The sequence below is a fragment of the Asparagus officinalis genome, chromosome 4, assembly GCF_001876935.1.
Source record: "Asparagus officinalis chromosome 4, Aspof.V1, whole genome shotgun sequence".
NCBI lineage: Eukaryota > Viridiplantae > Streptophyta > Magnoliopsida > Asparagales > Asparagaceae > Asparagus > Asparagus officinalis.
Genome location: NC_033797.1, coordinates 51,359,827 through 51,380,878, shown reverse-complemented (window position 1 = coordinate 51,380,878; position 21,052 = coordinate 51,359,827). Strand labels below are relative to the sequence as shown.

General features: G+C 37.0%; 1 protein-coding gene across 9 annotated transcripts in view; it reads left to right on the top strand.

Annotated features, from left to right (window-relative positions):
• LOC109837443 overlaps positions 1-10,831 on the top strand; it is a 12,594-nt gene extending 1,763 nt beyond the window's left edge. For 2 of the 9 annotated variants that reach the window (XM_020405686.1, XM_020405687.1), the window contains exons 3-12: positions 1,164-1,932; positions 2,566-2,651; positions 2,759-3,495; positions 3,571-4,032; positions 4,152-4,992; positions 5,101-5,331; positions 5,452-5,576; positions 5,694-6,175; positions 9,469-9,613; positions 9,698-10,831. In XM_020405686.1, the coding sequence (XP_020261275.1) occupies positions 1,164-1,932; positions 2,566-2,651; positions 2,759-3,495; positions 3,571-4,032; positions 4,152-4,992; positions 5,101-5,331; positions 5,452-5,576; positions 5,694-6,175; positions 9,469-9,613; positions 9,698-10,473 (4,654 nt within the window). In that variant the 3' untranslated portion in view covers positions 10,474-10,831. Of the gene's footprint in view, positions 1-1,072; positions 1,933-2,565; positions 2,652-2,758; positions 3,496-3,570; positions 4,033-4,151; positions 4,993-5,100; positions 5,332-5,451; positions 5,577-5,693; positions 6,176-9,468; positions 9,625-9,697 lie in introns of all 9 variants that reach the window. The other 7 variants (XM_020405694.1, XM_020405693.1, XM_020405691.1 and 4 more) reach the window with 6 other exon arrangements.

The window sequence follows — 21,052 nt, the reverse complement described above, 5'->3', positions numbered from 1 at the left end:
GGGGGGGGGGGGGGGGGAGGGAGAGGGAAATTTGTATTATTTGCATGTACACTTGCTAAGTTACCTGACGTCTTATATGGGCTCCTCTACCCGTATCAGATGCTTCCTTTACTTGTACAGTTGTACTCGACTCCAACTCTCCTTGGGTATATAATTGATATTTTGGTTTAAAACATTTATACACTTCTTGGACGTATATCTTACCCTTCGTAGCCGCTTCTTGCAACTCTCTGGACAGGGATCAGGCTTGTTTTGGCACATGCTCAGTTCAGAAGTATGATTCTAAATGTTGTTTGAGTATCTAGTTCAAAAACAAGCAGTTTTCCAATTTGTAATCTACTCGATAAGAGAAACATAAAAGTGCTATATGAATTTTAGTACTCATAATATGTGAATGGAAAAACAATACCAACCTCATGTAAGTTATTAATTTCAATACGTGTGTGTGTATCAGTGTATATGTAGTCATGTCTCTGTACCCTACCTTTTACAAATTTTTTGTGCCTGTGTCCATACCCGTACTCGTGCAACATAGGCACCCCCTAGGGGTAAAAAAATTCATCCAGGAGTGTACATGCTAATAAAATAGTTCAGGGAGGGATGTCTGCAATTAACCTTGATTAAACTAAAGACAACATGCCCCTGAAGGATAAGAAACTGAGAGGGCTTGCTCTATGGAGATAGCGTGTTAATAGCACATTATTCTAGATCCTTAAAAAGAGTACAAAATTATCATGAAAAATAGGGATCATGGGTGAGAAGAAAGTGATTATTTGATGGAGATCATATATTTGTCTATGCAAAAATAACCACTGCTAGAGGACAGATCTTGACTGACTGTTCACACCATTTAATTTCAAAAGGAGCTGAAAAGCAGGGATTACCATTTATCAAGTGAAGGCGTTCTCAACAAGAGTTATATTTCAATTTAGAATTGATCAAATCCTAAGATTTTCAATTAGTCTTTTCTCTATCAATTTAACAGGAGGATTGTAGCATACACTTTATGTACATACTCATATTATTATTATTTCTTTGCTCTGTTAACTTAGTCTTTGCTTTATCAATGTAGCAGGAGGATTGTAGCATACACATTCTCATGGTATTATTAGTTCTTTACCAAACTTAACATCTAAGGGTGATTTTTGGTTTTCCTCAAATAGGCCTATTACATCTGATTTGTGCAATAGGATATCAGGATTAGAATGCCATGGAGACAACATATCTAGTGTTAGCGGGATTAAAGATTCTAATATTGGGGCAGGTTATTGTAATATGGAGTCGGCGCAGAAAAATGCTGCTTGTCCCTCTGTATCAGTTCATGGTTTACTTTCAAGAGAAATTGAAGATACCGGTCATTATGAAGCCACAGGCTACTTGCGTGGCGGTGAAAATGAGGATGGCCTGAGTAACTGTGGGAGGAGAATAACGTCCCCTGAAGAGTCATTGCAGAAGTGTGCATACTCTGCAGATGCTTCCTTCTCCAGAAAGTCCAATTTCACTGAGGAGATATCCAGACATTCTTCTCCAAAAGTCCAATCTCCATGTTCCGCCTCTCAAGATGACTATGTCTCTTGCCACAATGCTGATTATAAGGATGTTGATGGCGGTGCAAGTGGTCAACTCCATATTGATGTTAAATCTTTGTTAGGAAAAGTGGAGGTGGCTAGTAGTCTCAATGTCCCATCGTTTAATCATGAAAACAGTAAATCAGGTTACGCTGGAAATACCTTCTCTGCAGATACATTGAAGATTACTGGCTTGGAAAATGAAAATGGCTTAGTTAAGATATCATCTGATGAGGTTATGAAGTCAAGCAGCAAAGGCGAGGAAATTGAAATGCCTAGTATTTTGGTGGAGGTATCTAATGTGCAAGAACCCCAGCAGGTCATGAGCAGCGGGGATTCAGAATCAGAAGCTGAGTTGACAGATGTGAGTACCTATACTTTTCTTAACAGAAATATCTACCTTATACATTTGATTCTGTCTGATTTTACTCTCTGATACTAGACGTTTTTGATTTATTATTCTCATATGTGACACTAATTTTGTGGTTGGTCTTGCATGAAGTTGGGTTAAGGAATGGCCGAAAGAAACACGAAGTCGTTCTATTTGGTGCTTGTTGAGGCTTAAACTAGGAATATAAGCTTGAGTTTCTTCTATATGTACGTCTTTTGTTCTTTCTGGAGGTGCACCATGGATAAAGACAGCAACCACTCTATTCTGAACAAATATCTCCTAATTCTTCCAAGAGAAATGGGAGCTTGTTCAGATCTTACTAACTTTGTTATGACATTCTGGCTTTGACCTATGCTCACCTGGCCACTTGTGTAGTGGCCACTTTCATAGATTCTATTTGTTGTGCTATCTTATCACTCTTTATTTTGTGATTGCTTTTGGGTTCTGGCTAATAGAGCAAGATACAGTGTCCTATAAAATATATATTTGATAAGATAAAACTATTGACACTCTGTGATGTACAATGTATATCTGTTCGTTTTGTATCTAATACCTGCTGGGATATCTCACTTATAAATGTGGTTATTTTTGTTGACTTGATTGCAGGTAAAAGTCTGTGATATCTGTGGGGATGCTGGTCGTGAGGAGCTTCTTGCTTTTTGTAGTAAATGCAGTGATGGCGCAGAACACACGTAAGCCATTACAATGGTTGAGCCCCTTTGTCGTCTTTATAGATTTATCTCCAATAGTAAATTTAATTATCATGTTTAAACTCTAACTGCTAATTCCTAATTACTAGTTATTGTATGCGAGTGATGTTGCGTAAACTTCCCGAAGGCAATTGGTCATGTGAGGAGTGCCAGATGAAGGAGGATGCTGAAAAGCAGAAGGTAGATAGGCCTTACAAGGTATCTGGAACAGCTAAAGAATCTGACCTTAAGGAGAATGGTGAAGTCAAGAAAGAGGATGAAAAGGTATTTGCAACAGCAAAGAAGTTGAAGCTTAAGGAGTATGCTGAAATTAGGAAGGGGGATAAGTCTGAAGTGGTCCAGGGAATAACAAAAGAATGCAAGAAGGATAGTGAAAATAAAAAGGTTTATACATCTGAGGTTGCATTTAGAACATCAAAACTGACATGTTTGACTGAAACCAGTCAGAAGCTTGCAAATTCATCAAATTTGAAGCCTAAGTTGGATATGGAAGATGTTGATCGAGATATTAGGAGGTTGCGTAGAGGGTTGCAAAGTCCAAGAATCTCAGCTAAAAGACATTCAGAGAGTCAGGAAGTAATCTCTTTAAATAGCAAAAGCCCTCAAAAAACCATTGAATGCTTTGGGATGGGAAGTCCTAGGAAAAACTCTGCTTTGTCGCGTGAGAATTCATTCAAAAACATGGAGGGAGTAATAGAAAAGGTAGCAACCCTTCCTGCATTGAACAGAGGTCAGGCTGCAAGCGGTTCCATCTATTTTTCTCGTTCACAATCTATGGTGAGTTCTAATTCGTCAAAGGTCCCAGCCCGGCGTGAGCCTCATCATGGTAAGTTTACAAACCAAATTGGTGGTAAAAGAAGCAGTTCAATTCTTCAATCTTATTAGTTATGTCTTTGTGCAGGAGTGCTATCACGGTCTAGTTCTTTCGGTAACCTAAATTCGAAGAAACCGAAAGTCAAACAGCTTACTGATAGTATCCCTGTTAAGCCAAAAATCTCAAGAGGACCTTCTTTGAACAACACAAGGAAGGAGGCATTAGCCAGATCGATGACTAAGTCTGCATCATTCAAAAACATGAGCTCTGGTCATTATAATACTGAGCCTGCATGTAAAACACAGTTCATTCATCAGACACGAGTTGAAGACCCAAAATCATTGAAACAATTGAAAGAAAGAAAAATAATTAAAAAGAAGAGATCTTCTGTCCTGGACCGCTCCCCCACTGATTTATCGCCAAGGATTCACACCAGCGTTCTTTCAAAGATGGGTATGAACACTCCACGTCACGATTTAAAGGTGAATGATATGTCTGAATCAAATATACTTAGAATGAAACAAGGTTCAGATGACGCAAATGCCTTAGGTAAATAGTCTTGCCTCAAAGTTTGTCTTAGCTTAAATTTGAAATCTTAATCATTTCCTGGTAATGATTTGTAGACTCAAAATTGTCAATCACCTCTTTCCGGTTATTTTGTCTATTAGGAGGGAATGAAGCAAACCTGCTGTCAAAATGTTCATCTACGATTCTTGGAACTGCATGTTTGAACGCAAAAGTTAACGAGGATCAAAGGCCATGCTCACTGCCCAAGGAAGATGCATTTGGAAGCTCCAATAGTTCTGATAAATTGTGTGATAACGCTGATATAGTTGAACCTCAAGGTGCATTACATACTACTGATTCAGTTCATCAAGATGATAAACCCAAGGATCTTAGTATTTTCGGCAGTTCTAGACATTCAGTTTCAGATGGGAGTCAAAATTTACACTGTCAAAAATGTAATGAAACAGGTCATGCGACACAGTTTTGCTCAACCGAGAAGCCTCCATCATCAGCCTCTAAGCCTCCCATAGAAAAGAATTCAAAGGTTGGAAACAACACATTGCCAACTATTTCCAGAAGTAGGTTACAGAAAATCCATAGAAAGGGAGCTGAGTTAGAGGATTCTCCTATTTCCATTGCCAATCAAAGCTGTGAAGTAGCTTCTAAGGATTTTCATGCTAGTTCTCCAGATCAGCCAAGAAATAGCACTCCTTTGGCAGGTACATCTGATGCGGAAGAAGTCTTGAAAAGCTCAGTATTTGATCCCCTGAAAACAACACATATCGCTGATGTGTCTCCACCAGTTGAAACATCATGCACTTCTGGAGCTTGTCAAACAATTGATTCTTCTTGCCCTCTTGAAGGAAATGTATCAAATGCTACTGATACTGTTTCAGATGAGCTCCATATAAAGCGTTTGCTGCATCATTTGCCTGATCAAGCTTCAGTACTTGCAAACCCTTTTAGAACTTTAGCAATTCCAGAGCTTGAATCCATATGGAAGTATGCCATTTTTTTCTTTTCACATTTCAGTTTTTAAAATTCATCGTCAAGCTTGAATCCATTTCTATTGTACTTTCAGAAGTCATTTTGGTTTTCTTTTATTTGCAGAGGGAGTCTTGAGGTTCTGAAAAATGTAAATGAAGCTGCATCTTTTGATGGGTTTCAGGCACATCTATCAACATCTGCTTCAGCAAAAGTTCTTCAAGTAGCAACCAAGATCCCGTGCAAAGTCCAGTTGGAGGAAGTTTCTTATATTAGTTCATGGCCTTTGCAGTCTGTAGGAGTTAGTCCTACTGAGCATAATATTGCTCTCTTTTTCTTTGCTAAAGACATGGATAGGTTTGTTTCTTACACTTACTTATTTTATATATGTATGTATATGTATTTGTATATGCTAGTCCATCTTTCAAATGTTTCATCAGATGCACTAACTTTCTTGTTGTGTTGATCTCGTTGTAGTTACGAAAGGAGTTATAGCAAGCTGTTGGAAAAAATGCTTAAAAATGATCTAGCCCTTAGAGGGATACTTGATGGTGTGGAACTACTTATATTCCCATCAACTAAGCTGCCTTTGTATTCTCAACGTAAGTTCATTTTTTATTATTATATGTGCTTGGTATTTTCTTATTTTTTACGATTGCTTGCAGATGTAACCAAATATGTGGATAATCGTTTTACAAGAGGCTGTTTGTTGTCTGCAGGTTGGAATAGGTTGTTTTTCCTTTGGGGTATGTTTAAAAGGAGGAGGAAAATTAGTTTGACATCCAAGCTGAGTCCTCAGAAGAGACCTTCAAGATCAGTTTTGAATATGGATCCTGCCACTCAATACCTACCCTGTGCTCTTAGCTCTTTAGTTTCCGATTCTGAAAAAGTTGTTTCAGTTGAGAGTCCTGAAAAATCAACCAATTGTGGGATATCACCCAAGGCTGAGGCATTGAGGTCCACTACATTTGTCGAACGTGATAGAATGTGGAGAGATCAGGAATCTCCTCATCTTCATAATTCTTCATTTCAGCGTGCTGCTTATAATAGGCCAGCATCGAAGAAAAAGCTAAACTCATCTTCCGCTAGTTACGCATTAACTAGCACAGACCAGCTTGCTGATCCCCTCAGTAATCATCCTAAGTCAAGGTTTAAAGCAACCGACACCAGCTCAAAAGTGGGAAATGATGAGAACTATGAGGTAAATCTATGTTATTTTCTATATGTACTAGGCTTACTATTTTAAGCATTTCTTGATTTCTTGAATTACTTTAGGTGGTAGTATATTGTTAATGCTGCTTCATTGTTTCTGAATTGTTTTATTGATATCCAAGAGTACCATTGTATGTCTTTCAATCTTTATCTGATTGATGATATGTTACCCGGGTACTTCTTACATGAATCTGTACACGTAAACGGCACGTACCCAACACTTACCTGTACCCAAACTTCATGGACACTCCTTCAATATATGCATACATTTATTCTGACGTGTACTCAATTTTATGATATATGTTTTAATTTAAAATACTTATCATACGCTTATTGGACGTATATCCTACACTTCATGTCCATTTCTTGAAACTTGTTAGACATGGATCGGGTTTGTTTCGGTCCATATCAAAATTAAAAACTATGATTTAAAAGGGTGGTTTGAGTGTCTAGCTAAAAAATGGGCATTTTCCAATTTATAATAATCAACATAATAAAATAAACTTTAAAAAGATGAAATTCAAATAGCACATGAATTGAAAGTAATAATGATCTCGTGTAAATTATTATGTTGATGTATATGTAGTTGTGTGCCCCCCATACCCTACATTTCATAAATTTGCCGTGTCCCGTACCCGCACTTGTACTGGTACTGTACCCGTTTCGATGCAACTTAGGATTGATGTGCTTACTACTGTTTGATTGATGTCTTCTATAAGCTTACTTTCTGCTGGTAATAAGATCTTTAATAATTGCGACTTTCTTGGAAACGGGAACTGTGTCTAAATTTGATTAACTCAGAAGTTTTCAAGGTGAAGTAATTGTCTAAAATGCTAACTTCTGCTGGTAATAAGATCTTTAATGTTTGCGACTTTCTTGGAAACGGGAACTGTGTCTAAATTTGATTAACTCAGAAGTTTTCAAGGTGAAGTAATTGTCTAAAATGCTAACTTCTATTGTTTCCCCAAAGTGCAAACAACAGCAAAGCCTTTATCATAAAATTTTGGTGTTGGTTATGTGAATCCAGTTCGTTCTTTCGGTTTTGTTCAAGGCTATTACCCAACTAAGTAAACCGCTATCGTATCCTTATTACTGCTTCAAACCAAGTACTCTTATGCTCCCACCGCTATCCTATCCTTATTACTGCTTCAAACCAAGTACTTATGCTTCCATTTAATTTTTTTTTTGAGTCCTTCCTCTGTTAGTTATGATCCTATCACTTTCATAGTTGATGCATTTACTGAATTAGTGTATATGACTGGATCATCTTAATCGATTCTCTCATTTTATCCTTAGTGGGAACAACCTCTACCTTACTATGAATCCAATCATTTCTTATGTTATCTTGTATATCTGCACGTCGTTTGTAACATTCTCATTTTTGCTACACATTTTTTTACATTTTTCGTAACCACATTCATTTGGGTACATCGATGTACATGCTACCTTGTTTCCATCCCAGAAGTTATCTACCCATTAGTTTTCAAGCCAGAATTTCTTTTTTTTTTCTTTTTTTTTTCTTTTTTTTTTTGAAATTTTACTTAGTTTGATGTAACCTACTACCTCCTAATCCTTGTGTTAGTTGTAAATTGAAATCATCATTACGCGGTATGCAGCACGTAATAGGTCGTAATATGAATTTGGGTACACAATTTGCCACTTAGCTATTTTGGATTCAACGCTATTTTGGGTTCAACGAAGGCAGGTTTTTTTGGTCTGAAAGTTCCTTACATGGTACGTTGCAATTTTTTGGGGTGCACTTACCATTTTTTAAAGTGTATAATAGAAAACTAGAAACAAGAAAGCTAATTATGCCTTCACTTTCAAGATATCTAAATACATAAGAAAAACATATAAATTATAGACTGAACTCCTTGATAAGTTTTCCCCCTTTCCAACCTTCTTCCCGTCACTGTCAAGTTCATCTTTAGCTAAATTCTGAACCCAAACATCAGTTCCACCAAACCTTCTCCGGTTTACTTGAAGGATTATCCAAATTATCATTATTGGGATCAATGTCCATTCTTTACAGGGACCAATTTTGTAATTCTTGCAGAATCATGACAAGAAGCGAATGTTTGAATAGATGAATATTAATTTATCTGCCCTTCCACTATTCAATCTATTTCTTTTCACACTACGTATATAGGAATAAGTACTCAAATTGTCTATTATGTGTGTGGTGTGCACCTCACTTCATTCGGGCACGCACATCACGTTCCTCCTTGCAAATGTGTGTATAAGGGACTTTGCTCCCCACATACTTGTAAGCTGTATGATAGTTCTGGTGAACCAATTTTCGTAGCAGAGTGAATTGCTTTGCACTATGTACCGAGAATCGGTTTGCAGTAAGTATATGACAGTTCGAGGAGGGTCCTGGGAATTAAGCAAATATATTAATGAACCCTTAAAGGACGATTTTGATACAACCTAAATTTAAGCTTAAATCTACTGGCAGGTATTATTTAGAAACAGGTGAATTATTAACAGCTTAATAACTCAAGGTTTTAAATTCTTGTAGCTTTTAACTTTGCAGTGCAAGCTCAAAAATTGTCTATTGAGAATTAGCTGACCTTTTTATCTGAAGCATATATGTCAAAGAGATGTACTGGTCACTGAGATGTTTTCAGCAGGGAAAAAAAATAGTTTAATATCTCATATATTTAAGATATACAAAGTGAGATACTCTCTTGTGGATTCTTTTGCAATACCATATGAACTTGATGCTACTTCTTGTTAGCCTACAGGAAATATCTTGACTCTTAGGATCGGCTGAAAATTGTGGCAGGGAGAGCAGAACTCATTAAACCAAGCCTCATTAACTTGATTCCATTAAAATTCGTATCAGTGTATCTCAATTGTGTGAATTCCAATTACTGTGCTAGTCTGAATGGTTCCTTTTCTGATATAATCTGGCCTTTCGTTCTTGAAGGGTCTCTTTTTCGTTGATCATGTCAATGCTATGCATATGTCTGCTCTAAGCTCTAGGTCTGTTTGATGCTACTGTTCTCCAACTTTCATTGTGTATAAGTTATATTGTCACTTTGTTGCTTGCAGAAGAGGTTTGTTGGCATTTTAAACCTTCAAACGATATCCATATTGTCTACCATAAACCATTTGTTGATATTGAAAACCGTGTATTACATGTACAAATATTTTCATAAATCAAATTGTTGGACTAGCTTGATATCTTCTATTTTATTTCTTGTGTGATTGGTGTTCATTCCCATTAGTTGTCGTTTCCGTGGATATTTTCTTTAACTGACATACACCCACTTGCAGAGAAACTTTGGTTATGATTTTGAGGACAAACATGTTGCAAGTCTGTCAGCTAAATGTCCTATAACTCATGCGCCTGCAACTAATGAACAGATTGGACTTAGCAGTGCGTCACCCTTGTCCTTTACTCTTTTTGATTGCAGAAAAGGTGACTTACTAGTAAGTTGACTCCAAACTAAGCAACCTATCTGTTTGACTATACTAACAGTGTAAAATTTCTGTTTTTTTTAAGGAACAGATAAGGCAAGCAGCGGAAGTGAGAGAGTATCAGGAGAAGAAGAGGTCTTAACAAAGAATGTAGCTGTTGTTTGTGATGAGCTACAAGGGAATCTGACAGGGATAGGCCATGTCAGCTTCGGGGAGAGGCCACATAGGAAGCGTGCATACTCATCAACCACAAATTCTCTCTCTCAGGCTCCTGGTTATATAACAAGCAATGATGAAACCACGCTTTCGAAACATGAGGTAACCTATTTACCAATCAATTTTCCACTAGATGATGAGAGAGAGCAGAAAAGGATCTGTTATAGTAAAGGACATGGTGGCAGTAGCCTTAGAGAGGAAATTTTAAGCATGAGGTCGTTGTCTAAGGTACATCCCTTGTTGCCTAGCTTGAATGATCAGCCAACAGAATCTACGTATGAAGACGTCAGCAAAGTGACTCCTGGCAACTTGAGAAAAGCAGAGAAGTTTTTCTTCCCAGCGGAATCAAGTCCTGTACAAAATACCAAACCAGACAACCTAATACGTATACTCTCTTCAGATGATGAAGATTATAAGGCATCTAACATCCCAAATCTTGAATTAGCTCTTGGAAGCAAGTGGAAAGCACGGGAACAACAACCAAATGAGGCTGTAGAAGATGATGATGATATTTCTGCATCACTGTCTCTATCCCTAGCAATGCCTTCTCCAAAGGAGTCATTAAAATCCATTCTCAGACCAGAGCAGCATTTGCATGAAAGGTCTGATGTCAGCACGGCTATGCTTCTGTTTACCGCCCTGTAGAATTCACTATATTTTATGACCTCATAGAGTAGGCGATAAGGGAAAATATCGGAGAGCCCTTTCCCATATGTTCATAGCCTTTACTAATGTATGCCTTTTCCTCCTGTTGGCAGTATTTCTGTCTTTTTGTTTAGTTGTCGCTTTCAGGGTATAGAGTCACGGCTGTTTGTATATGTAAGAGAAGGTTGCTGCATCTTAACTCCGTGCGGCACTCGCTGGTGCGTTTTTGTAAATCTTCATAGTTGCTTTTTCTTCGTTAGTTCAATATGTACTTCTTAATGTATAAATACGTGTTTTTTCATACTGATTGTCTAAGTTTAGATCGTTAGTAATAACACTTGGGATGTTTTGAGGTCAAGAGGATGGTGAACCCGTCTGTATCTCCATTAGGCTTGACATGGGAGCAGCCATGCTTCGTCTACTTTTCTAGATTTGGTTGATACTTGGTAGTGTGTTTCTAGTGCTTCCGACATGCAATTTTACCGCATGACATGCTTTATGCTTCCAATTTTTTGTACTTGAGGGTTTGTCGTAGGTTGCAGCATCTGCAGAAAGCTGAATTATGTTCGTGAAGTTTATGATTTATAGTATTGAGCTGTTGGAACTATATATAAATATGCTCATCTATTCTTCCTAGCTATATTGTACTTTTTGCCCCCAACCCGCCATGGGTCATGACCCGGCCTGGGCTGTGATATACCCGGGGGCTGGGTCTAGCCCCAGACCCGAGACTAGAGAAATATGTCCGGCCCACCATGACTCGGCTCGGCCTAGCTCGGCTCACCACTGACTCGGCTTGATGCAAAAGAACAGTCATAAGGACGGCAAATATGACCTTTCATTGAAGAATTTGATGCATATAAATTGGAGGAATTTCTCTTCTTCGACATTAATGATTAACATTTTTTTATTTTTTTTCCTCTTGTATTTGTAGTTTAAATTTAAATTAAAGGAAAGTTATTAACTTTCCGTGGACGTAGGTCTCCTTTCGAAGTCCGAATCACATATATCTTTGTATTTGCGATGTTTTCCTATGTGATCTTTATTTTTTTGTGTGCGTGTGTGTGTATATATATACATATATAATTTTAAATAAGAATGAGAAAAAATAATTTAATAGATATGAATACAAAGTTAACATAGTTTAGAAATTAGAAATAAAAAGATTAGGAAAAAGCTGAAAAAACCCACGGGCCGGTCCACAAAGAAAATAAAAAACCTTTTAAAAAACCACCACCAGAAAAAGAAAAGAAAACAAGAAAGAAAAAAACCCAGATGAGCTTCATTAAGAGCCAAATAATACCATAAGTTTTATCGTTTTATCAGAACTGTCATGTTTTTGCACCCATTCATCCAGCTAGCACAGTTCAATATGACAAAAAATCCACTTTTGATTCAGTTGCATATCTACCCCTCAAACCATGTGTATTCACGAAACATCCCTCCAAATCTTAGTATTTGAGAAAGTACCCATCAAATCATCGATTTTGTTAAAAAGTATCCCTAAATTAACAAATTATCAACTTGATGATTGAAAAATTGACTATTTTCTTCATAATCTTACATGTTAGTCACAAATTAGTCTATCAAAGTTGACAGTTGATTGACTCAGGTGTTTTTCTTTAAGATTGATAATTGAGTGGTAGTTTTGCAAATACTACGATTTGAGGGATAGTCGTGCAAATACTCATGATGTAAGTGGTATATGTGCAAATAACCCTTTTATTTATTTGTAAAGTACAAGTGGAGACACGATCTAGCTGAAAGTAACCCATACGAAAAAAAAAAAAAATGTTTGCATCTCATTCTAATACTAATTAAACAAACCCCTCACTTTAAAGCTAACACAATTGCAAAAGCACCAACTGTAACACTAATCCTTCCTACTTGTCTCTATCTTCATCTCTCTAACTATTGATCGATACTTTCAAATATGTCCTTGTTCGTCGGCCGCGGTACCTGCATAATTAATGACATAATTAGTCGCTTAATTATCCATTAATTATTAACCTTTAGTTAGGGGGACTTGCTTGTTTTGGGTGGGGTTGGATCTTGATGGTGGTATTCTTCTCATGCTCGCTTCTGCTTGCTTCATCACTGGCTGCTTCCAGCTTGCTGCTCTCATTTGATTCTGTTTAACTGAAGTTTTCACAGTTAACAGCTTTCTTGCTCCGCCGCTAACTAAGCACTCAGTACTCCCAGTACTGATATTGTTGTTAAGGGAGTAGGAGGAACTGAGAAGAAACAGAACCATGAACAAGAATATGACTCCTCCCTGCTTCATCCTTCAATTAAAGCTAGAGAACTCACAGAAATAATTGGCTGGTTTAGATAAGTGTGAGAGGAGAGTGGAAGGGTAGTGTTTATTAATTTATAGTGTTAAGATTGATGATGAGATGATGAGAATTTAGCATGTAGTTTTCTGAAAGAGAAGCAGGAGATCATGTGATGCATCTTTGACCGCCCTCCAAGATTCCAAACATTAACTCTTTGGATTTTTTTTAGGCTGAGTTTTAGGCCACCGAATTAGGTTAAACCGCAGGGTCCTCATGCTATCAGATATCACGTGATGTTTTTAGGTTAAGCTGATCTCAATCTTAGGTATTTACATAATTAATTGCACCAAATCTGATTCATTTGTCTGTATATGATTGACAGTTGGTAAGCTTCCATATTTTAATCGCAATCAACTCACAGACAATAAGTTTTTATTACTACGTCTTTTATGTTTTGTTTTGAATTAATGTTCCTATATATATTTAGCAGTTGATAATTTTCAAATTGAAGTACAAGAAGCGTTATGTATTTATAGATTTGTTATGTAATGATGCAAACTCTTGAGCACTGAAACTAGTAACAGCTTGTAGTGATCAATTTATAAACCATATTGCTTATGAAACTTAATGCATATACGCTCAGTTTCTTCTCCTTCTCCAAGAAACCTTAATTTATCCTCTCTAAGCTCAAGATCTGTATTAAAATTTTTAAACAAAGTAAATACAAATAAATAAAAAAATATACTACAAATCTCATATACTTATCATGAATTATTAGGAATTTACAAAAAAAAACATATAACTAATTTTAATTAGAAACAATATCACAAAATTTTAAATTAGCAGAAAACATCACATAATATCAAATGATTTAAATATTATAATTTTCCAATTTTCTTAATTCATGTGGACCCGACTGTGTTTTTAGATTTTTTGTCAGTTACCTAACGCAACCCTCTTTGTTTATCATTGGTTTGACACGTAGTACTGACAATAAAATGAAGAATAACAATAATGAACTTGATTGGAAGCAATTAAGAAGAATATAATAATAGTTAACTAAATGGAGAAAATTGCCTATAACAAAATAAAATTAAAAATATGGTACATGTAGCTGACGCTAAATATTTAGGATAAAAGCTTTGCTGTTGTTGGTGTTGTATCTTCTATTTTTCTCTTATAAAACAAGCATGAATTTTTCTTGAATAAATTGAGAAGGAAGCTTGAAACAAGTGTGTGCTCTAAATTTTAGTTCCAACTCCCAAAATTTTCTCAATAAAAAAGGCGGGGAAAAAACTCTGAACATTTTCACCACGTCACATGACAGATAACATGGACACCGATGACTTTGTGGGCGATTGCACTGCAAGTAAATTTAATTTATTCATTGGGAAAACCGTAGAGAGGGTGGAGAAGGATTGGATACCCTCTGAGCAACTGAGGGATGTTGATTATAGAATCCTAACGGACATAGAGAACCCACGGTGTATTTACCTCTGATCAAAGGTAACTATTTTCTTTCACTGTTGTCATTATTATTTTGGCTAAATAGTACTTATATATCCTATTATTTCATCTACTTTTCACTTATATATCCTTACTTATATTTGGTAGCAAAAAAATACCCTATAGTTTTTTAAACTTGCACTTATATATCTTTACTTATTTTTGTACTAGTAGAAAAATAAACAAATTAAACGGAACAAACTAGATGGAATTTTTTTCCGTCTAGTTTTGCACCAAACTAGACGGAAAAAATTTCGTCTTGTTTGTTCCATCTAGTTTGGATCAATCTAGATGGAATTTTCCGTCTAGATTGACAAACTAGACGGTTATTTTTTTTTAAATTTACCCTCATCCTAGATGGAAAATCCGTCTAGGATGCAAACTAGATGGAATTTCCGTCTACGTTGTATCCTAGACGGACGCAACCAAGACGAAAATTCCGTCTAGGTTGCTTGGGGAAAAAAATAAAAAAAGAAAAACAAAACCTAATCTATGTTGAACGCTGCGGAAGCCAAACAACCAAACTAACGTGCTACGAGTAATCAAATCAAACGAACGTCGAGAGAAGGCCAAACGAACCAGATCAATGCCACGAACACAAACAACCAATTTTAACGTGGTTCGGCAAGTTGCCTACGTCCACGGAGCAAGAAGGGGATAGAGTTTTTTACTAATAGAGAACAAGAGTACAAACTGAGATTACTAATCACTCAAACTCACCAATTAATCTCACCAACAAATCTCTAATTTTCTCCAAACAAAACCCTAACCAATAGCTCAGAAAATACATCTTTTCTGTGCTCTAAATATCCCTAATTTTTTGCTCAATTCTCTCTTCCAATCGTTCCATATATATAGAAATCCTAAAACCAAAAACATACTAAGAATTCTAAAACCAAAATCAAAACAAATTAGGAATCCTAATAACCTGTTACCAAAACAGATTAGAAATCCCAATAACCTGTTACCAAAACAGATTAGGAATCCCAATAACCTGTTACCAAAACAGATTAGGAACCTGCTATCCAACAATTCTCCACCTCGGTGAAGTTTTTCCAAAACTGAGCCGACACCAACACCAAACAAATGTCTCACTTGTTGCGCGCAGTACGAAGTGAAACAAAATCACAACAACGGACTCAATCCACAACAAGTCGAGACCCAAACGAGAATGTGACCACTCTCCAAACGTCAGTATCTACTCACCAAACCGGCTACATCATAAATGACTGCCTATGTATCCTCTTGCGCAAGGAATCAAGTCTTTACGTAGTTTACACAAACGGCCTCCAAAGGCTCTCAATCAAATAGAAAAGTTTGTAACTCTTCACCAATATCACCAACGGATCTGCAACTGATAGCGCTCCCAATGGCCCCAAACTGAAACAAATCAAACACCTCCACCTGAGGTTAACCAATGGTCATATCCAAAACATGTCCACCAGCTGCACTCGAATCCAAAATCAACTCATCATCTGCATCCAAATTCAAATTATCTCCAAACTATGTCATCTCAGCTAGAATCCCAAACAATGCAGTATGATCCGGAGTATGTGGAGTAATCTCCACCCAATGTGAAGTAGCATCACCCTCCACCCGCTGTGATATCCCAATGATCTGATCAACAATCTTCACCTGCCGAGAGTCAAATGTGACATACCTGGTCAGAATAAAATCAGAAGCTCCTAACTGATAATCAAACAAACATCTGAATCCCAAACGTGCAATCAGATCAAATCTCACATCCTCGATGTGACCAAATACTGGGCAACCAAATATCCGACGCAACCCAAAATCTGAAGAAGCTCCACCAGATCCAAAATCTCACACGCAGCAGTCAGCAACCTATGACCAAGATGATCCAAATATGTCGAAGCTCCAAAACCAAAACCAATGCTCGATAACCAACGCCAATCTCCCTCCAGTAAGGAACAACCCATCAAAACAGTCATCTCATCTCTTCGCCCCAATGTCTCCACATCAATGAAGTGTCTCAAACTGCCATGAGCTCGACACAAATGCAAGAAAGAACCCCTACCAAAGCTAGAACGACGGATTACATTTTTGCCAATACACTTCTTCCAATTGTTGTTGACTTCTAGGACTTCACACCAACGGGACCTGGTTGTAACCCACCAATACCTAAAATAATCCCTAACTGCGGAAACCAAATATCGATTACCTCCCAATGATGCCTCCTTGGAAGGCCCCCAAATGCCTGACTAAATACCACCTAAAAGACCACTCGATCGATGGATAGAAGTGTCAAACTCCACCTTGGTCTTCTTGCTCATACCAATGTGCTCAAAGGACTTCAATCTGTAGGTCAAAGCACTCCTCAACAAACCATGCACGACATAACCAATCAAATAACCCAGCCTCAACAAATGTCACAGTCTAGCCAAATCCAAAGAAGTCGCCGGCTCTCTATCAAACACCGTGCTCCCAATCAAATAATACAAATTATTCCTCCTGACGCCCTTCATCACAATCATGGACCCCAATGTGACCTTCAAATCTGAATCGACCAAGGTCATCCTATAGGCTGCTACCTCCAAAACTCCAAGTAAAATGATGTTCTTCTTCAACTGAGGAACGAACCTCACTCCAACCAACTCCCGAATCACTCCGTCACTCATCCTAATCCAAATGGTACCGATACCACCAATAGGACATTCATGATCATTACCCATGAGCATGACCTCCCCTCTTTGCAACTCCTGAAAGCTGGAGAACCAATCCTTCCTAGGGTAAATATGGTAAGAAGCACCCGAATCCAACATCCACTCTGTAGAGTCGGTAACACAAACTGACGGTAGTACAGATAATGAGTAGCCCGAAGAATCCGACTCTGAATTATTGCCACTAGCTTTGACAACATTCACCTCTGAAGCTTGAATAGCTTTCCCCTTATTCTTCCTGGCTCGATCAACCAAGTTTGGGCATTCGGCTTTCCAATATTTATCTTCTTTACAAAAGGCACATTGATTCCTACGAACTCCAAGATGTGCCCCTCTAGACTGCGACCTCCTATCACGGTTTGGACTCTTTGCTCTTGTGACCAATGTCCCCTCTACCGGCTCAACTAAAGTCTCCTTATCCTTCTTTCGAAGGTGATAGTTCACAAGTACAGCGGTGACCTCACTATAAGAAAAAGATGCTTTCCCATTAATAAGAGTAAGAACGAAGGTCTCATATTCCTCGTCAGGCAAGGAACTCAACAACAACAACGCCTTGTCCTTATCTTTAATCATCACATCTACATTCGCCAAATCCGCAAGAAGTTTTGTGTAGTTGTTCATATGATCACCAATGAAGGTCTCTTTCTTTAATTGGAAGCGATAAAGCCTCCTCTTCAAATGCAAGCGGTTCTCTACACTCTTAGTCAAATACTTACCCTCTAGGATCTCCCAAATCTTCTTAGCCGAAGTCTAATTGATCACATCATATTTTTAATCTTGAGTCAAACAAGATCTAATCACACCACACGCCATTCTATTCATCTTTTTCCAAATCTTCTCCTTAATGTCGTCCAGTTTCCCGTCCAACTCTAAAGTATCTTCCAAATTTTGCGCATTAAGCGCATCTAAGACTTCACATCTCCAAAGACCAAAATTGTTTGTGCCATTAAACTTCTCCACATCTATCTTCATAGAGTGGATATTCAAACTTTGGACGATCTTCACGCCGGAAGTATCCTCCACAACTCCTTCTTTCCTGACCATATTTCTCAAAGCACCAAAACAAATGCGGAACAAATGAAGAATAAATCCAAAACTGAAAGATAGAGTCTTTACCAAAAAAATCTCATCTTTATCACCAAACGAAGCCCTAGGCGAGCCTCCAAAATGACCTACTCCTCCAAATAGCCCAAGCGTAGCCCGAGCTCTGATACCACTTGTTGAGCGTTGCGGAAGCCAAACAACCAAACCAACGTGCTACGAGAAATCAAATCAAACAAATATCGAGAGAAGGCCAAACGAACCAAATCAATACCACAAACACAAACAACCAATTTTAACGTGGTCCGGCAAGTTGCCTACATCCACGGGGCAAGAAGGGGATAGAGTTTTTTTACAAATAGAGAACAAGAGTACAAACCGAGATTACAAATCACTCAAACTCACCAATTAATCTCAAACAAATCTCTAATTCTCTTCAAACAAAACCCTAACCAACAGCTTAGAAAATACCCCTTTTCTGTGTTCCAAATATCCCCAATTTTCTGCTTAATTCTCTCTTCCAATCGTTCTATATATATAGAAATCCTAAAACCAAAAACATACTAGGAATTCTAAAACCAAAATCAAAACAAATTAGGAATTCTAATAACCTATTACCAAAATAGATTAGGAATCCCAATAACTTGTTACCAAAACAGATTAGGAACCTGCTATGGTTTGGCTGGATTTGAGGAAGATCCCTATTAATTTGAGGGAAATCAAGAGTTTGAGCATAAATCCTCAAAATTTTAAAGTTTTTTTTCCTTCATCAAGATAAGATCTTCAGTTTGTGCTGTTTTTTATTTTTGCTTTTTCTTGCTTTCAATTTTTAACGTGTTTTTAGTTTTTGCTTTTCTCTAATTTATTGGCAAGTTGGATATGAAGATATAAAAAATTAGGGATTTCTTAGGTTTATGGCCAAGTTTGGTAGCATTCATACACTCTAAAATTATTAAAAATTACATTTAAATACCCTATAATTTTTAAATTTGATACTTAAATGTCCTAAAGTTTTTAAAATTTACACTTAAATACCATCAGTTTTGTATAACTGAGGGTATTTATGTGCAAATTTTAAAAACTTTAGGTTATTTAAGTGCTAGTTAAAACATTAGGGTATTTAAGTGCTGCTAAAAAAAAGTGAAAGTATATAAGTACGAGTTTAAAAAACTTTAGGGTAATTTTTGCTACTAAATACAAGTTGCGGTATATAAGTGAAAAGTAGTTAGGCAGAAGAAGAAGAGAGAAGAAGCCAAGCATAACTTACCAAACCAAGTTGGTTATATCTCTGTTATGTAAATTAGCTGTAATTATATTTTGGGAGCTGGGCAACTTGCGCACTTATCTGTTGTATAAATGGTGGCAAGCTCCTCGACTCCGAAGAAGGCTGAGGAGCAACAACGGGAGGTTGGGTCCCACTGTTCACAGCCGTACCCTGACCTTTGTGAACCACCAAGTGCATTAACAACCTGTGCACTTATTATCTGTTCTACAATTGATAGCAAGGTTCCCTCGTCACATTCACTGGTCGATAATTTCGTGGAGAAGGTCCTACGTACTAACTCCAGAAAAAGGATATATTTCTATCTATACTTTTGTAGGGTAGATCATCTTATATTCATGAATGAAATGAACAGGAATTCCCCTTATTTTCTGCTACTAAAAAAAATAAAAAGTAGTGGAAACAATAGGGTGCTATTTAGCTAACTTATTTGCGTATAATTAAATTTTGGTGGCAGTCATTGGGATTGGAGCACTGCAGACTTGTTTCCATTGGATCCCTCAAAGTATTCACGGTTTGCTGTAACAGTTGTTGGCTGCTGTCGTAAGCAAGATCTTTAGAATTTAGATTCGTAAACAACATTTTTGAGTCTGCCAACTGCCAATTATTAATCTTCTGGGAGGAAATCTTAATAAGGTCCTCCTGTTTATGCCAAGAAGCAGGCTTAAGCCCAAAAGGAAAAGGTCTTATTAAATGCCCAAGCTGTTGTCTAAAGGCCCAACAGTGCTAGAGCTAACACCAGAGTGTTACACATTTTACACAAAGCATCGAGGATCAAGAAATTCTGATCCAGAAAATTGCTAAAATGACAGCATATGCAAAACTCTCAACACACTTTCCATTACTCACAAAAACAATCTTTATTCAAGAATTTTGTTCTTGACCAAATTCTTAACGTGGGGTGCATTTCTTTTATCAATATATATGATCATAAAAATTTCAAAGAAATAAAATAAAACTGCATGATAATTTGAAGGAAGGGGGTTTTTGCATGTATACCCCTAAAAGTTTCCATATTTGCAAATTTACCCATCAATTCTTGATATTTACAAACTTACCCTTCAATTGTCTCATATTGATTTTTCTTACCCCCCTTCCACTTAACAAGTTTTGATTTGTGTTTAGAAATTGTTGCAAATCTATTGGAAATTGAATTTTTGGCGTTGCCTGATTTAAATACATACATTGTTAAGTTGGAGGGATAGAAAAATCCAATATGCTAGTTGTTAGAGGATCCAATATGGATATTTTGAGGTGTATATATGCTTAAAAATTCCCTTTGAAAGAAATGTCCAAGCAGGCATACAAAGAACCACTTTGAAAGAAATGTCCAACTAATTGTTAGAGGGTCTAACCCTCTGGTCCCTTCGATCAACCTCTACGAAAGAGAAGATTGAGGCAAAAATATTTTTTGAACTGGTTAGGAGGAAAGAAGGGTTCCTGATAGCTAAAATTTAGCGTGACCCTCGAGCTTTTTAGCCTTGGGATGAAATAGAATTATTACAGATTTCTTTTATAAACAAAAGAAATTATTGTTCACTGATATTATTTTAAGAATAGAGTTTAAGAGAAAGAAGGGATTATTTCCTTCATTGTATTGAGGTCTTTATACCCAAGAGTAAGAGGAGTAATTCTAGTATTCCAAGCAGTGTGAAACTAAAGGAAAGAAATATAAGAGTGCTTATCTAATGATATTTAAAATTCCTAAGTGATTTTATTGCCTTTAATTTCACTATGATATCCAAAAGTATTTTTTTTTATTTACACTTGGATACCCGAAAAGCTTCTTCCCA